General features: G+C 47.3%; 1 protein-coding gene across 1 annotated transcript; it reads left to right on the forward strand.

Annotated features, from left to right (window-relative positions):
• Window positions 1–19,046: 19,046 nt before the first annotated feature.
• Window positions 19,047–19,982, forward strand: LOC146811991 (olfactory receptor 4E2-like). The gene has a single exon (XM_085615115.1). It carries the CDS (start codon window positions 19,047–19,049, stop codon window positions 19,980–19,982), a length of 936 nt encoding a protein of 311 aa, XP_085471241.1.
• Window positions 19,983–20,645: the final 663 nt, after the last annotated feature.

A 20,645-nucleotide genomic window follows, 5' to 3' on the forward strand; every position in this document is an offset into this window, starting at 1 on the left:
TAATCTTATGATCATGAATAGAAGGGATTTTTTCCTACAGCTGGCATTATCCTCACAAAACCTTCCTTGTCAGCACAGCAAGCTGCAGGATGATATATGAAATTCTAACATAAGGCAAAAGTAGATAAATCATGCAAAGTGGCACCAATTTATCCCAAAGCCTGCATCCAAGGAAAACTATAATCCTGATAAAAATAGTTTACACCTGTTGCTTCTCCAGTCACGTAGTGCCCTGCCACTCTCACACCTTCATTCACTTTCACCAAAGACACTCTTTATTTACCCACTTAGGTGTGATGAACTGCCAGTTGTTTATGGCTTATCTGCAAGCATGAACGCAAGAGAACAACATTTTATCCCCATTCAAGCTGCACAACCACGACCATTATGAATTAATCCAATAGATAAAATTCACTTTTACCTCTTCTATTATTCCACGTTTTACTCCATTACTATTCACTTTTTCTCACTTTGTATTCTTCAATTCATTTGACTCATTCTTATGTTTGTTCACGGTTTTTCATAAAAACACAGGAGAATTAAATGTTTCCACATGTCACGATTTATTTAAAATCACTTAATGCATTTCGGGATGTTGCCTTGGGGTATCTATTCTAGGGTACAAAACAATGAATTAAATTAATAACCATCAGGGCAGTTATGACACTGATAATGCAATAAACAAACTAGAAACAGCCATGAATTAAACTTCAATGTGCTATTACATCATGGCTCAACTGCTCATCTATTTGTGTGACCTTCAACTTAAAAATAACCCATGTTAAACTCCCCTGCTGACCAAACACTTCACTTATCGAAATCCGATCCTCCATTAATCCTAAAATGCTCCGTGTTCACCCGTGGAGCCTTTGTTTTATCCCTGTTGCAACAGTACTCAGGGACGGACTGGCGGTAGCGGGCACCGGGCAATCCCCTGGTGCGCCGCACGGGTGGGGTCGGTTTTGGGCCCTGGGGGCCGTTTGTGTTGCAGGGGCGTTTTTGCAGCATAGCTGCAAAATCGGCCTTGTAACAAAATCGGCCGAAAACCGGCACTGGCAAAGAGCTCGGCCGCACCCCCAATCCCCCGGGGGCCAGCCGAGCACTTTGTCAGGGCCGGTTTTGGCTCCCAGTCGGGCCCTGACAGTACTCTGAAGCACGCTTACCGTGACATATGCTGATCTGCCTCAGGAAAAACTCATTACTCGATTTCCCTTCCTTGCAACACTAATCCATTCCGTCTCGCAGTTTTTCCTTGGTGTGCCTCCGCACGTCTTTTCATAATTGCTGTTAACTGCAACAAACTGTTTGCAGGCCTTCACTTATATTTAGCTCTTACAACTCCCCCCCAGGTGATATGTCACGTGCCGTAGCGCATAGTGCCAATATCGGCAACAGTTATCACAACACACATAAGTACATAAATAAAAACACACGACACTGAATGTAAGTGGAGAAATATTGCTGCAGGTTTATTAGCATAAGCAATATGCAAACATGGTGGGTTATCTTACGGGCGATCCCAGGGCAGGCCAGCCCCTATGCCGCCTGCCCGTCTGATAAGCCTAGAGTCACCATGACAACGCCAATTGGTGTATACCTAATGTTGGGAGGGTCCCCCCCTCCCACCTGTGGACCACCAGTCCACTTGCTACACACGCCCCCCCGTGATGGGTGGGCGGAGCATACATGGCAGCCCCCGGTTGCTCAGACCCACAACCGCCTGTCGGATAGCGGGGCGCCGTCGGTCTTCCAGTGGACACGCTAAACATCCCTGGGTATCCTGGCTTAGCACCACACGGTGCTGCTGCATGCTATACCCCTTGGTATGTGCAGACCCTGGATCGCCCTGTAACTCCTCCTGCAACACAAAGTGAGAATTGTTAGAAAACCTGGCCCCCCCTTTGTCCCTCCGGACGCCGGGTAAGCGGATGGGCGGGCAAGGCGAACGAGCGGACAAGAGGGCGAGGAGGGGGCGGAGACAGAATATGTACCCCCCTGGTTCCTCCCCGCCGGAAGCAGCTATCTGCTGGGGTCTCCCTTGGTCCATCCCAGGGACACGACCTCCCACCCCTGTGCCTTCCTGTGGCACTAAGGCGGCCGCCCTCAAGGGGGCGGGCCGCTGCGCAACCCCCCCCCCCGGGCAGCCTTACATAGTGCCAATATCGGCAACAGTTATCACAACACACATAAGTACATAAATAAAAACACACGACACTGAATGTAAGTGGAGAAATATTGCTGCAGGTTTATTAGCATAAGCAATATGCAAACATGGTGGGTTATCTTACGGGCGATCCCAGGGCAGGCCAGCCCCTATGCCGCCTGCCCGTCTGATAAGCCTAGAGTCACCATGGCAACGCCAATTGGTGTATACCTAATGTTGGGAGGGTCCCCCCCTCCCACCTGTGGACCACCAGTCCACTTGCTACACACGCCCCCCCGTGATGGGTGGGCGGAGCATACATGGCAGCCCCCGGTTGCTCAGACCCACAACCGCCTGTCGGATAGCGGGGCGCCGTCGGTCTTCCAGTGGACACGCTAAACATCCCTGGGTATCCTGGCTTAGCACCACACGGTGCTGCTGCATGCTATACCCCTTGGTATGTGCAGACCCTGGATCGCCCTGTAACTCCTCCACAGCCTTGGGAGTGGCCACCGTCACTACCAGGGCCCCCCCACCAAGGTAGACCTATTTCCTTACAACCTGCTGAAGCCAAAGCTTCCCCTAGGTCCAATAGGAAAAGAACCGTGCCTAAACTAGACAGGTGCACCCCATCTCCCTCCCGGCACCCTGTGGACTTGGCGTGTATAAGACCATGCCTGATGAAGCCCAAACCTCTTTGCTCTGCGCAACTGCGCATGGCTCCAGGTAGACTTTTTTACCTACAGCAACTGATACCGGGCTTCTCCCAGGTCCAGCCAAGACAATCTACGCCCAACCGGACCGGCGGGCAGCATGCCCCTCAGGACAGGTGCCCTCATCCTTTCTAACTCCCCCGTGGATTTTGACTGAAATGACCGTAAACCTATAACTAGGCGTTGGTCCAATGTAGCCTTTGAATGGCTGAAGAACAATCCCCTTGACAAGACACTCCTGCCCGGCAGTGCCAATGCGGGAGGGGTAAGAGTTGACAAGCCCGCCTTACCTCCTCCTTCACTCAGTTGGAGTATGTCCATCGCATTCCATCAGTCACCACCAAATGAGAAGCCTTGCCCTCCCAAACTTTTGCTAGTATACCAGGGAGAGACAGGACTGAGTGACCACAGAGGAGGACAAACGTGTAAAATTCTTCACTATCTTGGATACTGGGTAAGCCAATTGTTCTCCTGCTAATTGGTAGCCCAAAAGCATTACCCCGGGGTTTCCCTCAATCATGTGGACCATATCGCCCCCGAGGAAGGCCACTTCCACAACCTGCATAGCTGCCAGCCAGTGCTGAAGGGCAGGATACGTTACCCGGTACCGATACTCGCATCCATGGTACCTGTTTCGTCGAACTCAAGGACGGGCTACTAAGTGAGCAACCAGGCTCCGCCCACTCCTGCCTGGCAGTGCCCATGCGGGGGAGGTAAGGGTTGACAAGCCTGCCTTCCTTCCTCTTTCACTCCGTTGGAGTACGCCCATCGTATTCCATCAGTCACCACCAAATGTGAAGCCTTGCCCTCCCAAAATTCTGCTATTATACCAGGGAGAGACAGGACAGAGTGACCACAGAGGAGAACAACGATGTAAAATGCTTCTCTATTTGAATACTGGGAAAGCCAAATTGTTCTCCTGCAGATTTGTAGCCCAAAGTGTTACCCCGGTGCTTCCCTTAATCATATGGACCATGGCCCTGTTGGAAGGCCACCTGCATAGCTGCCAGCCAGTGCTGGAGGTCGGGAGAAGTTACCCGGTACTGATGCTCGCATCAAAGGTACCTGTTTCGTCAAACTCCAGGGCGTGCTACTAAGTGAGCAACCAGGCTCCGCCCTAGTACCCCGAGGTCAAACCCAAGCCCCTCCAAGTTCTGCTGCTTCACCTGCCTGTTAACACGAATCCCAGGGCAGACCACCGGCCTATAACCCATGCTTGGCCATGCCTGAGCTAAAATACCTCTGAACAGCCTGACAACAAGCTAACCACCAGCATTGCAATCTGAATGTTTCTGACGCTGCCAAGAAACATGCGCATAACTAAAGCAACTGGCACCATGCCATAAAAGTAACAATTCAGCCTTCTATGAAACAGACGTGCCCTTGTGGCGATCCGAGTAGTGCTCCCTCCAAGCCAGCAGCCCTACTCAGGCAACCCGCACCCTCTTGGCACTGGCACACCCCCGCCACAGCTGCCCTCGAGTGCCTGGTCGTGTGTAGCCACAACCTAGGTTTCATCACTGCGTCATACCGGGGTATGATGACCCATCTAACTCGACTGCTGAGTGCCCATTGCACCATCGCAAGTATGCCTTTGCCTGCTCAGAGTCTGGCTGTAAAGTTGGAAGGCATTGACCCCCCAGCCCAGGGTGAAGATGGCAGCATTACAGTACCTGGTGCTATAGACGGTCCCCGTACCCTGATGGGACAGAATGCAAATCCCTTGCTCCTGTTGAGCACGAACCCAAAACCAATTGCTCACCATGGTTTAATACCTTCCTGCTGCTAATCATTTCCTAGCTGAATGTTGACAAATCCATGTTCTGTAATGGCACTACTTCGCAGCCTGCACCATTCTGCCAGTGCCGAAAAGACCTTTGTCATGCTGCCTGGCCTCATCAATCTTGCCCTGTTCTAGCAGCGCCCGCTTCAGCCGTGGAGCAAACAACTCGCCGGTACTCCCAAACTGGCCCTGATGCGAGACAAACCGGGCCAAGGCATAACAGTGAGTGTACTAACTAATAGCAGGTCTAACAGCGTCAACAGGCATCCTCAGCTAACAATAGGCTTAACGGAGTAAGGGTTTCCAGTGAGAATAAGATGACAGCAAATACAGCGGGAGGAGCGGCCAATGACCTGCCCAAAGACTCTTCGAAATCCTCCTACCGAATGATGTGGGAGCTCGCCACCAACCTCTGTCCGAGCCTGCCAACCCCACATGTCTTTGGACCCCTATTGCTCCAAGGATTGGAGCGGGGTGGGGGGGGGCGCAGTCCCGTCTGAAGATGTGTGTGGTGGAGGGCATGCATCCTGGAGTACCTATAGTTGAGTTCAAGCGAGTACCTGATGTGGTTAACTACTAATGGCGTAGTAGCAACTCAATCAGCACAGGGCTAGTTGACCCCCTGTCTTACAACCGTGTGAGACACACCGGGAGAGAACGGAAGGCCAACCACAGTCCGACACAGAAAAACCCACCACGTGGCAGTGCCCAATGAAAACACCATCCCACATCAAACCGACCCGATGAAAAGACAACCAGCGCCTAACGCTCTACACCCGCGGATGACCCCCGGAAACAACCAATCGTATAACAATGGAGTAAATAACACCGGACATCCTTTCAGCCTTTGAAGTCCAATCCCTTCAGAAGAAACCTGGGAGCCCAAAGCCAGACATCAGAAACAAAGCATTGAACCCAGGCCCCCACGACGGGTGCTGACTCAAGCAGATTAAACCTCCCGCCTCACCTGTGAGGACCGCACAGCCAGTCCACTCCCGCTGTGCTGACCAGAATACGCAGATGGCCATCTCAGCAAGGCAACCTGACCATTTATGTACGCCGCCCCATCACCCATCACAATAATCTGAGATAGGCCGCAAGATTACCAATATAACATCAACACTAGTCTGTATTCTCGTTATCCGGCAAACGGCAAAGAGACACGCACGCGTCCGACCGGGGAACATGCCTGATAAAAGAGCATCGGCTGCACCACAGAAGAACACATTCACTATCAGATAGATACAAGGAGATAGAGCGATTACCCAGAATCGCCGGGAGTGCCGCGCCCCTGTGACCAGCGCTCCGAACCTAGTTCCGCAACGAACATAATGCGGCAGTGACACCCGGTGGCCAGAAATTTTTTTTTTTTTTTTTTTGTAAGTGCTATCCAACAACCAGCTTACAGATTCTGGGCGTATAGCTATAAGCGGAACCCGGGACCACCACAGCCCCCCGGCACAAGAAAAGCCGAAGATACCGCAAGCGGCTGAGGAGGAGAATCCCCAGCAAACAGAGAAGGAAGGCCCTATAAACTGCGGGTAGTTCTAGCCCCACCTATGTACAATCCAGAGCCAGCAGAATTTGAGAGGAAATCCTGATCCCTTCTTTCTAGATCAAGGCTTATTCTCAACTGTTTCGAACTTCCTAACCAAATCTCCCTACCTCTCGAATCCCAAGTAATCTTAACCACAAGAGAGCACGTTCACCCGTAAGTAACTTGGCGCAAGATAATAGATGGTTCTTGTTTCCCAACTCAATGGAACTCATTCTATCGCCGCAGGTGGATGACAGGCTGAGCAGTACGATAACTTGGCACTCAATAACCGATGATTGCTGTTACCCAACTCAATGCTACTCATTTTATCGACCTCAGATGGATGAAAGGCTGAGCAAATAGGTCACTTGGCACTAAATAACCGATGGTACTTGTTACCCGACTCCGTGGTACTCATTTTATCGACCTGTGTAAAACAAAGAACAACAACGGTTATGCCCCGCGCCCAACGGTGACCTTATCCTGTGCTTGCAGGCCAGGAGCTTACTCTCCGTGTCCCCCACCGTCCCCTAGCGAACTTACACCCCTGTCCAGCAGCGAGCGAGTTCCCCCGGTCGGCCGTACACCAGGCCCAATCTAAGGAGGAAAATGAACAAGTTAATAACTTTTTTTTTTTTTTTTTTTTTTTTTTTTTGCTACTGTGGCCTGCAGACATTCCCCCCGACCCCCTAGGCGCGGTGGGGGAGGATTAGAAATGTTACCCACTAAAGCACTAGTACGCGATATTCACGGGGCCTATCCTGTGGGGGCTGGAAAACCCCCTGCGCAAGACTTGCACCTGCACCAGGCTCCTATTGACCCTGAAGCCGCCGCCAGCACGAGATTACCGGAGCGCGGATACCCAGTGATTCCCAGCACGAGGGCCGCCGCAAATTTTTTTTTTTTTTTTTTTTTATTGCAGCGTGTGATCTAACGCGAACTTGGCCTGGATCCAATCAGGTATCAGAGCGTTATACACGAGCTATTCTTGTGCTTGCAGGCGGGTGCATACTCTCCGTGTCCCTCCCCCGACTGTACAGCAGCGAGCGAGTTCCACCGTTCGGCCGGGCACCAGTCAGAATCTAACCATGCACCCCCGAGCCCCTTAGGCGCGGAGAGGGGGGGGGGATATGAAATGTTCCCCACTAGAGTACTGGAATGCAGTGGCGGGACACAGGGCCTGTCCTGTGAGAGCTGGACAACCACCTGTGCAAGGCTTGCACTAGAGCCAGGCTACTAATGGCTCCTCATAGGGGGAGGGGGGGGGTCGCAATAACAGAAGTTGGCGCTGCCCCCCCCCTCCTACCTGAAAGCGGCTTGTGGCGGGCTGCCGAGCGCACCGACCCCGAGGCCGCCCCCAACACAAGATAACTGTCGCCGATACCCTGTATCACCCGGCACGAGGGCCGCCGCATACAATATTATTTATTAAAACCTGAACTTGACCCGAATCCAACCAAGTATCAGAGCGCTAGCACGCGCACCAAATGCGTACATGGGTACACTCGAAAACCACAGACCCCGGTCCGAGGACGCGCACTGTAGCCGGTAACCAACCTCTCACAACAGTGGAGCATGCCAATAACCGGGGCCCGAACCCCCACATAGCCCCTTCTCCAGCGCAGACTCGACCCGACGGTGCTGGAGCGCTGGCCCGGTGCACGGCTGCATAACCTTACCGGCCCGGGAATACGAAAAATGCCCACAGATAACGCGACCGCCCCCGCTAAACCGCAATGTTAAAGAGTGACCTCGCATCGACCAGGCTGACCCCTCCACCGGTCACCGGCGCGTGCCACGACGGCCCCCTTGCCCCCAATTGAAGGTGTGCCGGGGGGGGGGGGGATTTAACATGGCGCAAACGGACGGAGCGACCACGCGCATGCCAGCTCGAGACCGAGGGCACTCCGGATGCAGGGAGGGCGACATACACGCGAGCGTAATCATTTCCCTTAAATTTTTTTTTTTTTGAATGCCCGACTCCGCCCCACACGCGCGCGCCAGACTAGAAGCGCTGCAGGGAGCACACAACGGGGAAAACGTACTGACCGAAACATCTTTACTTTCAGTCGGATATATTCCCTGCTACTCTAATGATGGCCGCCGGCTTTACTCCGTTAATGAGCGTTGGTGCCGAGTCCTTTCTTTATGTCAATGCTTACAGCAGTCACGGGGAATTACTGCCTGGCAGCCACTTACTGAAGAGACAAGAAATTCCGTTTACAGTGAAAAAGAGGAGCTCGGGAGTGCCTTGGGGGTTGGGGTAAGGAGACAGCGCAACGGGTCACGGGAAATAAAGCAGGAACGCGGGTTCCTATGTTAAACAGACAATCTTTGCGCGCACATAAACAACATGTAAGTCCTTACAAACTAGCCCTCAATAAACTGGGCACATAAGTGCGTGCGGTAACTGTACAAAACAGTGCATGAACCTTGCCACAAATAGGCATCAATACACGTGCGCCCCAAGGCGGCGCTCTTGGCAATTCCCCCAAGTGGTCTGACGTGTCCGACCTCGCGACGCACTTTCCCCCCTTTCCCACCCGGGGGGAGGCTACTGTTTCATGCCCAGAACACAAGCACTGCGTGGCCGGTAATCGGACCCGGGCCAGCTGCTGAAGTCAGGGCCGAGACGCAATCCCCAGCGTAACCTGTCTGCGCACCCGGGGGGAAAGAAATACTCCCCCCAGCCCCGCGCTCGACAGCTAATCAGGCATATATCACAGCTGGGGAGGGAGTGATAGGGTGCGCGTGGGCCTCCGGCCGAGGTCTAACCACGCCATCAACCCTCCCTTTGCCGTGTCCGCTTTTCGAATTATGGTTAAGAGATCGAGTCTCCCTTACTCGGATTCGAACTTGTGACCTAGAGATCACTGCATCACTCAAGGGCGGGCACCGACCCCTCTAAGCCAGTCTGCAGGCAAACGACCCTGTTGCAGGACTCGCAACGCTGCCAAGACATCTTGCAGATACGAGGAGCATGGCCACTGCGTAACTTATCACTTATGCTCACTGGCGCTGTCCCCCTCAACGCACACACGAGCCTGCCCCCCCTCACAAACTCTTTCCCGAGCACGGCCCCCCCCCCCCGCCCGTGACACACCGACCACAGGGCCCTGTCTCCTGGTACTGCCCAGGGACAAGGCCGGGGCGAGAGGGAGGTAACCGGCAGACTCACCGAGGTAAAGACGGGCGACACGACGGAGCACGACGAACTGCAGGCAAGGCGAACGAGCGGACAAGAGGGCGAGGAGGGGGCGGAGACAGAATATGTACCCCCCTGGCTCCTCCCCGCCGGAAGCAGCTATCTGCTGGGGTCTCCCTTGGTCCATCCCAGGGACACGACCTCCCACCCCTGTGCCTTCCTGTGGCACTAAGGCGGCCGCCCTCAAGGGGGCGGGCCGCTGCGCAACCCCCCCCCCCCGGGCAGCCTTACACAGACTAAACTAAGCACCGGACTTCAAAAATTACGCGCTGGCTCTCATGCTGCTGATCTAAAGGTACTCAATTTCCCAGAATAGCGTAGCAATTAGATCGGAAACACATTACGCTCCCCACCCAGATGGCTACACATTGCTATTACTTTAAATGGATCGATATATGAAACACTTGAAAAATGAATAAGACAACAGAGTTTAAACATGCAACAAAGATTTCACAAACATGCCATGTTTGCCTCATAATTGCATTTCAGTAATCCGTTATGCTGTGCGTTATGTTTATACTGATGCAGACATGCCAACCCTCCCGATTCAGGCGGGAGACTACCGATTTCAAGGCTAGTCTCGATTCCAGAAGCCCGATTTCTCGGGGTTTCAGCTGACAGGGCTTGGTATTGTGTAACGTGATAATTCTTCCAGTGATAGTCAGAGTGGCAATGCAGGGGCTCTAGAAGGGGTGAAAAACCAACAAAGCCTCATTAACAAGCCAATGGTCTTTTAAAGACCTGTGAAGTGCTCGGGTGCGGCTGTGCGTACCCGGGAAGCTATTTCAGCCCGGGCTGCCACACACGAGGGGGGGGTGGGGTATTCATTGCCAGCAACCTGCCAGGCCAGTGCACAACACTTGCATCACCCTCTCTCTGCCTGCCATTGCGCTCCATGCCACTGAAAGGTAAGAAAAAAACGTGCATTTGCGTTTCAAATGTCCGATCCTGCAGTAGCACACTTCCAAAGTCCATACATGACAGTAACCCGATTCAAGGCCCCATTCTCCCGATTTTTTCTAAAAAATCTCCCACTTTGCTTTTCTGAAATGTTGGCATGGATGCTGATGGTAATCGTGCATGCCAAGGAAACATAACTCCTGTGTTGTCCATGTTGTTCCCAATATGTTAATGTCCCACTGTTTCAAACTATTCGACGCTCCACTTTCCTCCTGGGTGCAATCTCACAGTTTTTGGATGGAAAGTTCATTCAAATGCAAATCAATGGTGGTGAGATGCACACCGATCTACTCCAATTTAACTGTGCTCATATTTAATGTACTCCATAACTTCAACACTCTGTAGGCGTGCTCGCTTGCTCCGCGCTCCGCCCAATTGCGCTGCAATGTAGAACGTACATGAGGGAACCAAATTTGATCCCCATTCAAGCTGCACAGCCACGACCATTATGAATTAATCAAATAAATCAAATTCACTTTTAATTCTTCAATTATTCCACGTTTTACTCCATTACTATTGAGTTCAGTTCAGTTGATTAAGTCTTTATTTGGATTATAAAATCATAAAAGACATTGCAATCAGTTAAAAATCAAACAAGTTAAAAATGCTTATAAAAAATTGTTGAGTCAAAGCAGAAATAACATTATTATGAAGCAATCGCAATAACATGTTTAAAATAAAATAATAATCCAACAGATCAACAGACTCTAATATACTATAAAAACAATTATTTAAGAGAATGTGAATTAAAATATGTCCGCACAGCTTTAGTTGGTTGGGAAAAAGAAAGCGGTAAAACCAGACAGGTATAGCAGTCTGAAAGATAAAAGGCTACCCCGGTCATTCATAAAATCAATAGCCCTACCTCAAGACTCAACTGGGTAGCAAATTCAAAACTGCCACGCATCCCACAAAATTAGGGCAAAACAGATTGAGAAAGGTCAGAACAGTAGACCCTTAATTTGTTAGCCCGTATCGCCCATGCCCAACTCAGGAATTTTGCCATTGCAATAAAAATGGATTCCTGACTACATGTCTATAGGATCCTCAGGGCCTCTTTAGCAGCTCTCGTGCCAAGGGTGATACAGATGGGTTTAAGCCATTTCAACCTTGGTAACCTGTAGGCCGGGCAAACAAATAGGATATGGGCGATTGATTCAGACTGTGCTAAACACATCGGGCACTGTTCTGTCGTTGGCTAGAACCATCTGCTGGAAAAAGCTCTAGTCGGAAGGGAACCTACCCTAAACTGATGGTAGAGCTTCCTGTCCATCAGTTTTAGAATAAAATCCCAATATGGTTCAAACCCGAGCTCATGTTTAATCGACAGAAAATCCCTGGTCAGAGTTGGCCTTGTGATGGAAGAAAAACGCTTCCTCTCCACCATATTCATGTAAACTGCTTTAAGCTCTTTTTTTGTCGGCAACAGAAACTTTTCTGGGTTCTCCCACAGTCTACTCATCCCCATTTCTATCAGGTTTTTTTTTATGTACGGATGCCACTTGATCGTACTTAGGCACCCTACGCCCCTGAAGTCAAAAAGGGCTTTGGCATACAAAGAGAGCTCAGGGGTAGCCCAAAGCCTTCTCCAAAGGGCTATAGGCCTGAATCAAGCCAGATCCTCGATGCAGAAATCCAAAAATAAGGGCACCCATGGAGTTGATTGCGGCAAACCAGTTAATGCCCTCATAAATTCATATTGAGCAATAACCAGGAGAATAATATCATCATGGCCCCACAATTCAGCGTCATATAAAATTGCACTAGCAACTTTGGAGTTGTATATTTTAAGGGCAAGAGCTATGGGTTTGGTGAAAGAAAGCCTATTCTCTTTTAATAGAGCCCCAGCCAGCTGCGCATGCTTCAGAGCAAGCAAGTCGATCTGAGGCTTCCAGTGTAGCTTCCTATTTAAAGTTATCCCTAGGTAGGTAAACACTTCAGTCTGCTCTAAAAGAACATTATTCATGTAGACTTTGCCATTAATAGCTTTGTGCGTGTGGAGAACCATGAACTTTGTCTTATCCACATTGACCACCAGCTCATGGTCGCGGCAGAACTCCTCAAAACGGGACAGGGCCACCTGTAGCCCAGTTTGAGTCTCAGATAAAATCAAGGTGTTGACCGCGAACATGAGTAGGGGGATTTTCAAGCCCCCCAGGGTTGGAGCATCAGTGGGGCATGTGGAATAGTACTGTACCACCCTGTCAATAAATAGAGAAAACAGGATAGGAGCGAGGACACGTCCTTGGCGCACACCCTTTAACACCGGAAATCTATCTGTGACTTCTCTGTGTGTGCCCCATCGGACCTGTGCGTGGTTGGAGTCGTGCAGTTTGACTATCATTGCTAACAGCTCCAACGGCATCCCCACATCCATAAAAGCTCTCCACATTTTGTTACGAGGGACCAAGTCGAAGGCAGACTTCAGGTCAATGAAGGTCGCATATAGCGCGCCCCCTCCTAGGATAACAACCCGCCAGTAAATCATCACAAACCTAAGCACCTGATCGATTGTGCTGGTGTGGGGGCGGAAACCTGCCTGCATAGGAGATAATATCTTGGATTCCTCTAACCACAGCTGGATACGACACAGTACCAACCTGGCAACTATTTTCTGAATGGAATCTATAAGGCTAATGGACCTATAGTTGCCAGGTAATGCACGGTCCCCCATTTTATATACCGGTATAATAACTGACCGGTATAATAACTGCACCTCCTTTTTAGCTTTTGATTTGGTTGCTTTGTAATTTGCCCTGGCATATTTAACTTCTCCCATATCTTTGGATCTAATAGCCCTTGTCAATAAACGATAAGCCTCTCTACAGGTTTCATTGTACCAGGTGGCCATTGGTACCCCTGCCTTTGCCTTCTTTTTACTGGTCTTGATAAAATATGGTTTTAGTTTTGAAAACAGGTCTCTGTGAACCTGGGGGACGATTTGGTTAATGTCCTCCTGTGAGACACAGCTTTGGAGACAGGTTATTGAATGGACAACCAGAGCCTGCATTGCATCCAGAGCCCTTTCCTTCTCAATAAGCCAAGACCATCTTACTCTCTTCGTGTCATTTAAGAGCAATATTTCTGATGGTATGTCCTCTACGACCTTTTTAGGGATGTTTAAAAAGTCCGGGGCCATCATTGTCAAAATTAGCGGGTCATGGTCACTTTCTGTGCGTTCCTGGACCAACATGTCAAGAAGGGCCATGATTCAATATTAAGGAGAATAAAATCGATACGGCTACTCCTTATGCCATTGTTAAATGTGTGCGCGCCCTTCCTTTCCGAACGGGACCTCCAGTTCACTGCTCGCACGTTGCAAGGCGGCTTCTGTCCATTTTTTAATTGGGCACAAATCTAGGGACAGGATGTTCCACTGCGAATCTTCATCGGGACTTAAATTGCCATCCTCTAGATCAAACGGTTCGAAGGTGCAATTAACGTCTCCCATAATTAGCAGGTTGCACCCACCCCTCTGGCTTTCCATTACTATTCACTTTTTATTGGTTAATTATTTGTACCCTAGATACCCCTGACGAAGGGAACATCCCGAAATGCATTGGGTGATTTTAAATAAATCGTAACATGTGGAAACATTTAATTCTCCTGTGTTTTTATCAAAAACCATGAACAAACATAAGAATGAGGAAATGAATTGAAGAATACAAAGTGAGAAAAAGTGAATAGTAATGGAGTAAAACAGAGAATAATTGAAGAGTTAAAAGTGAATTTGATTTATTGGATTCATTCGTAATGGTTGTGGCTGTGCAGCTTGAATGGGGATCAAATTTGGTTCCCTCGTGTTCGTTCTACATTGCAGCGCTATTGGGCGGAGCGCGGAGCAAGCGAGCACGCCTACAGAGTGTTGAAGTTATGGAGTACATTAAATATGAGTACAGTTAAATTGGAGTACATCGGTGTGCATCTCACCGCCATTGATTTCTATCTGCCAGCATGTCACAAGGCCTCCATGTACAGCATAAGCACATCACGTGCTGCGTTAAGTCAAAAAACATCACCCCATTGCAAATTAGCAGAGAGCTCCACACATAAAACAATAGGACAGACCTTTCTTATTATGTGCGGAGTCTCAGCCACGAGAGCGCAGTCGTAAAATTACTATTAGTAGAAATAAACTTGTAGTTTGTGAATAACATAAAATTGTAAATGTACACAAAAGTTTAAGTGTACCTGAGCGATTAGGCCCTAAGTTACTACAAAAGTACAGTATGTGATTATCAAAAAGAAGTAAACATACTTTAAAGAGTAAACTCACTCAAACGTGTAAGATACCTTTGAAATTAGACTCATCGTGAGTGGCTCATCTTTCCTTCTACCTGTGATGCGCAGTGAAAGAAAGATTGTCCAGCTCGATACAAAGTGTTCCAGATGTTCCCACCAAATAACTATGGGCCCAATTTGGATGTCGGGGAGAAAGCCATCCACCAGTCTGTCGGAGGTTTTGCATCTGACATCCAGGGTGTCACACAGACTCCCGTATTAGGATGACCGCGGTCAGAGGGAAACCTGCTGGGGGATTCCACTCCTCTTCTGATGAACTCAAAGAGCTTGTCGGAAGAGGAGCAGAATTGTTATCTCTTGAATGACAGCGGAGACAGCCTCAGATACTCCATCGGGATTATGATGCCGGTTTCCGAGAGTCTTTCCATGTCGGCCTTTGCAAGTTGGAAAGGCTTTCGGAAAGTGGCTTTGATGGGCCCCTAGCAGGGCCCCCATCCCCATGGCCCTTCACTATGGGGCATGGGCAACATCTATGGTGCCCCCTAAACATTTTGTTTGAGGAAATGTGTGATCAGTTCTTTCCAGAATCAGAGGAGGTATTTAGCTTACCAGCAGGTTTCTTGTACTATTATCTTCATCATCATCATCAATATACTTTAAAAAATCATAAAAGATAGAAAATATCATAAACGTTTAAGCACAAATTGTCACGGTCAAAGTCATCCATATTTTAACACTCTCGATAGAAAACGTATTGGACAAAAGCAGACAAATGTGGAATTTAAAAGCTATAAAAACAAAGCCTGACTTGAGAAAAATTAATTGACTTTAAAATTGGAAATAGGACCTTATGTAGCAGATTATTATATTTTAGACAGAACATAGTGACATGTAAAGTATCATACCAAGGGACAGGTCCAAGTATGAGACAACTGTGATTAGAAGGGATAAGGCGAGGAAATAGGTTCAACCTGAAATAGGTCAACAGATGACGTTGATGGTGTGTTATGTTCCAGATTAGATATGGTTCTATGTTACTGACATAGAGCGTTTTGTTAATGCTAAATCCTCACGCTCTAACGGCCCTTTTCCCTAAGTGATAACACTGCCTTTTTGCCCAGAGAACGTGTTAACGCAGAGGGATTATCAAACAGATTGGACCTCACCAAGGCCCGCAAGTTACTGGCCACATATACCAGCCAAGGGATCAGGAAGGGGTTTTTCCAAATTTAAAGTCTTGCAGAATTAATCTTCTAAACTCAAGGTCCTCCTTTAACCAAATCAGTGTCAGTGAGAAAGTCTATACCTAGTTCCTTGTGGGCAATTTCAGAGGGTTTTCTTTGGGGGACCCCTGATAAATAGACTTCTCAAAAATGTATTTTCAGCTATTTGAAGAGGGGTAACCCAACCATAACTCTAGATTCCGCTATCATAGCTCACTAAGGGGATGCACTTGGCCCTGTAAATTTCCAGGACTGATTTGATGCGAGTTTGTCCTAGTCGACGGGAGAAATCTTTGATACTAACCGCCACTCTATTAAAGGCCAAAACATTCTGGGATTTATGTGAGTGCCACTTTAACTCTGAGTCTAGAAGAATCCCCAAATACTTAAAGGTTTCTACCTGACTGATATGTTGGCCTTCAACTACGTGTTTCATCGTTTTAGTGCTAGAGGGGCCAAGTTTCATAACGTGAGACTTAGAGAAGCTTGTTGACAGATCAAGGCAGTTCATTAAATTAATAAAAAGGGTAAGGAACTTTTGTAGCCTATTATGAGTATGGTCAATTAAAACAATATCATCCACATACAGCAAAGCCAGTGTAAGTCGGGCTCCTGATGAGGGGACGAGACCCCTGGTACTAATAAGGCTTGCTCTAAATGATTAATATAAAAGATTATTAAAAAAAAGCTAAAACACAGCCTTGTCGCGCCCCTTGGCGCAATTTAAAGTAATCAGTGCATTGTCGATTAGGACCAAACCTGACACTAGCTGAGAGGTCAATGTACAAATCACACAAGAATCTAATTAAAACTGGATCTACGCCCATCTGTTCCATCAGATACCAGCGCTTAGAGCGATTAACTCTATCAAAGGCAGAGCTAAGGTACATGAAGGCCAGATGGACTGCCCCCTTTTTAACCTTAGTATACTTGCATGCTAATAAACAAAGGTTAAAGGTTTGCTCTATAGTTCCCCGTCCATGGCGAAATCCATATTGTAGGTCAGTGAGAAAGCCTCTTTCCTAAGCCCATTCAGCTAGGTGTTTTAATAAAATCCGTCCAATAATTTTCACCTCTGAATAGATGAGGGAAAAGGGCCTAAAATACACTGGATCAGATCTATTGCCCTTTTTAAAAAACTGTACTATTATCGAATTGGACCAAGTAGGTGGAAGAGCTGCAGCTTTTAGATGTAATGTCAGCAGCAAGCGGTGCCCAGGGGTGAATGTAGTTTTTAAATAGGTCACCTGGGACCCCGACAGGCCCTGGTGTGTTTTTAGATGGTAGTTGTGAAATAGCAGCTCTGACCTCTGATAGATTAAAAATGATATGATCCTCAGTCTGATGGCCTATTAATGGAACCGGCTCTTCATCTAAATTATAAATAGGCAAAAAGTGGTCAGTCCAGGCCTGCGAAGAGATGTTACAAGCCTGATTAGAAAGTTGATCATTACTGAAAGTGGAGAATTAACGATGTTCCAAAAAGTAGAGTTATTGCGTTGCCTACAGGCAATTTGTAATTTTTCCCAAGTCTCCTCTTTTAGTTGGGCATTCCGTTCCTTGCAAGCCATACGGAAGGCTGCCCTAGCCTTCCTGATTTCTACTTGGCAACTTGGCTTTGCCTTCAGGAGGTTCCAAAGCTCCCTATGGGATTTGGCGCACTAATTAATTATCAAACCATTTTTCTGTATACATTCCCTTAGATGTAACTGGTTTGCAAAGAGCAGATTTGATAAACCTGGCGATGTTAACAAATAAAGCCAGAAAGTTATATGGTAGCTCATCCTCAGACAGATATATACAGAAATCCGCCTGACACAAGAAAATCAGTCTTTGGGTAAAAACCTCTGGGACAATAGTGACCCACCTCACCCTATGACCCTGCTCCATCAGGGTAAAGGGTTCCTCATATGAGGATATTGGTCCTGAAGATTTGTTATCCCAGGAAAACAGTGCTGTCACTGGGTTATGGTCACTTAAGTGATGGATTAAGAGAGCATTAAAAAGACAACTGGAAGCAAAAATATAATCAATACCCGTAGGCTGTCCCCTCCCCTTAAATGTAGGCATTCTCTTATGTTGTGAATCCTGGATACTATCCATTAAGTTTCTTAAGTTATACTCAAAAACAAGGCTGTTCGCAGCATCACCTAAACAGGAATTTTTAAAATGCACTTGCGAGTCAGGTAAGCCTTCAAGGTCAGAATCCCTAATCGTTATACATGATTGACATGGGTGCAGGTTAAAGTCCCCGGCAATCAATGGGTGGTTCCGCTGAGTAGAAGTCATCAATAAGTGATTTGAGACTGGTAATTGCGTCAGACTCCTCTTTAGATGTAACAGCGTTATAAAAGTTAAGAAGCAATCTACACTTATTGGGGAGTGTTAAAAGGATACCCTGGGAGGTCATAGTGGAGGTCTTTAGGACCTCTACTGTACACTTGTGCTCCAATCTTACTAGGGTTACTAGACTGCCCTTGATTTGTGAAGTAGCCATCTTTGGTGCCATATTTGTACTTCACTAATTAAAATAAATATAATAAACTGCTAAATGCTTTGTCACCCTACTATATTTACTTACAGGAAATGTGTGGGTAGAATGGATTGAGGCAGTAGATCTGAGACCACAAATTCTACTCCTATGCCTATTTCGAATTTGTGAGTCTGGCTTTGTTTCATTTCTAAGTAATAGCTATACATTAGAATAAATATTTGGTATGGAAGGCTGTCAGAGTTTATGCTCACCATGGGCCTTGAGGAGGCCTCTAGGTTAATGGGTTGTCCTTTAAAGGGCATTGCAAGTCCTCTGGCTCAGAAAGCAATAAGCTATGAATAGAAAAATAGAATGCATTCACTTGCAAACCACGATTGGTATAGCATTGGAAGAATTAATAGCACACAGAGTCTTGATAGGGCCATCGCTGACGTAATCATCCTGCCAGCATTTGTTTGAATGAATTAAGATTATGCAAGGGATTTCAGTTTTACTAATGAATTATAGGGGTTCCAATGGTAAGCATTGCAATGGCAAGTGAAGAATGTCATACATCTTTACATTCAATGGCCATAGCTTTAAGAGTAAGTTGAAAAGTGTTCATCGTTATGCCAACGTTTTGTGTGACTGTAAATTTTTCATTTGCCTATTGTTTAGTAAATATAACTTCTTATGGCACACTCTTACTACTATTTCATTGTTATTTTTGTCCAGGACATCACACTTTGAATTAAAATCCAGGCACCATGGTGAATGAAACCGCAGAAGACTTTCTGCTATTAGGTTTTTCAAAAAACCCAAACATACAGATCTTGCTTTTCTTGGTGTTTTTAATTTTGTACATTCTAACGATGCTTGGAAATCTACTCATCATCATTACAGTGAAAGGAGACTCATCTCTTCACTCTCCCATGTACTATTTCCTTAGTAACATGTCATTTGTTGACTTGTGCTATCCATCTGTCACAACCCCTAACATGCTTGTGAACTTTTTAAGTAATAGGAAAAACATCTCCTACAATGGTTGCATGTCCCAAATATTCTTTTTTCACTTCTTTAGCTGTGTGGAAGTTTTCATCCTTACTGTCATGGCCTTTGATCGATATGTGGCAATATGCAAGCCTTTGCGTTACACCACCATCATGAATAAGCGAGTTTGCAACTTGCTGGTATTCGCTTGCTGGGTGGGTGGATTGGTGCACTCCACAGCACAGGTTCTTTCAATGATGACCTTGCCATTTTGTGGGCCATATGAAATCGACCACTTCTTTTGCGATATCCCACCCTTGCTTACCTTGGCTTGCACTGATACCTTTGTTATTGGAGCCTTGATTATATCCAACAGCGGACTGATCTCCGTGGTGTGTTTTCTCATACTGATCATTTCTTACACATTGATCCTGCTCGCAGTAAGACAGCGCTCAGCCGAAGGGAAGCGTAAGGCCCTCTCCACATGTGGCGCCCACCTTACTGTTGTTACTACATTTTTTGGGCCCTGTGTCTTCATTTACCTGAGACCAGCTACCACGCTTCCACTGGATAAGTTAGTTTCAGTTTTCTATGCTGTCATAACACCTTTGCTCAACCCTATGATCTATACTTTGCGTAATGCAGAAGTGAAAATAGCCATGAAGAAACTTGTGAGCAGAAGAATATCTGCTGGAAATAAACTAGCACCTTGAGGACACTGTCTATATCTGGCATGTACATTGCATACAAGGCATTGTGCCTCAAAGGGTTACACTATGTTTGTTCTTACTTGCTCGCTCCGAAAAGCTAAGATTTCGTTCACTCCAAATTCCTCATACTATGGGCCTGGTTTACACTGGGAGTTAATTCTGTCAGAGGATGCTACATCAATGAGAATCCATAACAGAGAATTTACCACATTGTTCCACAACTGGAGGACTGTCGACTACCACCCAACTGTATATCAGGCCCGAATCCTGCGGCTGATACAATTATGATCCTTAAATAATTTCTGTGTAGGTGTGTAAATTAAGCAGACTAGGCTGAAATTCTTATCTGATGTAATCTACGTAGGCCTCTTCCTACAAGTCAAATCATCATCCCACTTTCGGACTTTCCATCTCAACAAAGGCAATGGGATGACAGCAAGCATGGTAAATATTTCTGGTGTCAAATAGTATCTCCACTGACGTCAGCCCCTCAAGCAAGAAACCAATGTCCAGATAAGAAAACACTCCCAAATGTTTATGGGTAATAAAAGACACTTCTATCCATTTTAAGAGTGTTGTGGAGGGAGCAACGATAGATGTACTCATGCAAATGGCAGCATAGATGAGAAGTGGACATTAATGGATTAAGAGCTTATAGACAGATAT

The sequence above is a fragment of the Triturus cristatus genome, chromosome 7, assembly GCF_964204655.1.
Source record: "Triturus cristatus chromosome 7, aTriCri1.1, whole genome shotgun sequence".
NCBI lineage: Eukaryota > Metazoa > Chordata > Amphibia > Caudata > Salamandridae > Triturus > Triturus cristatus.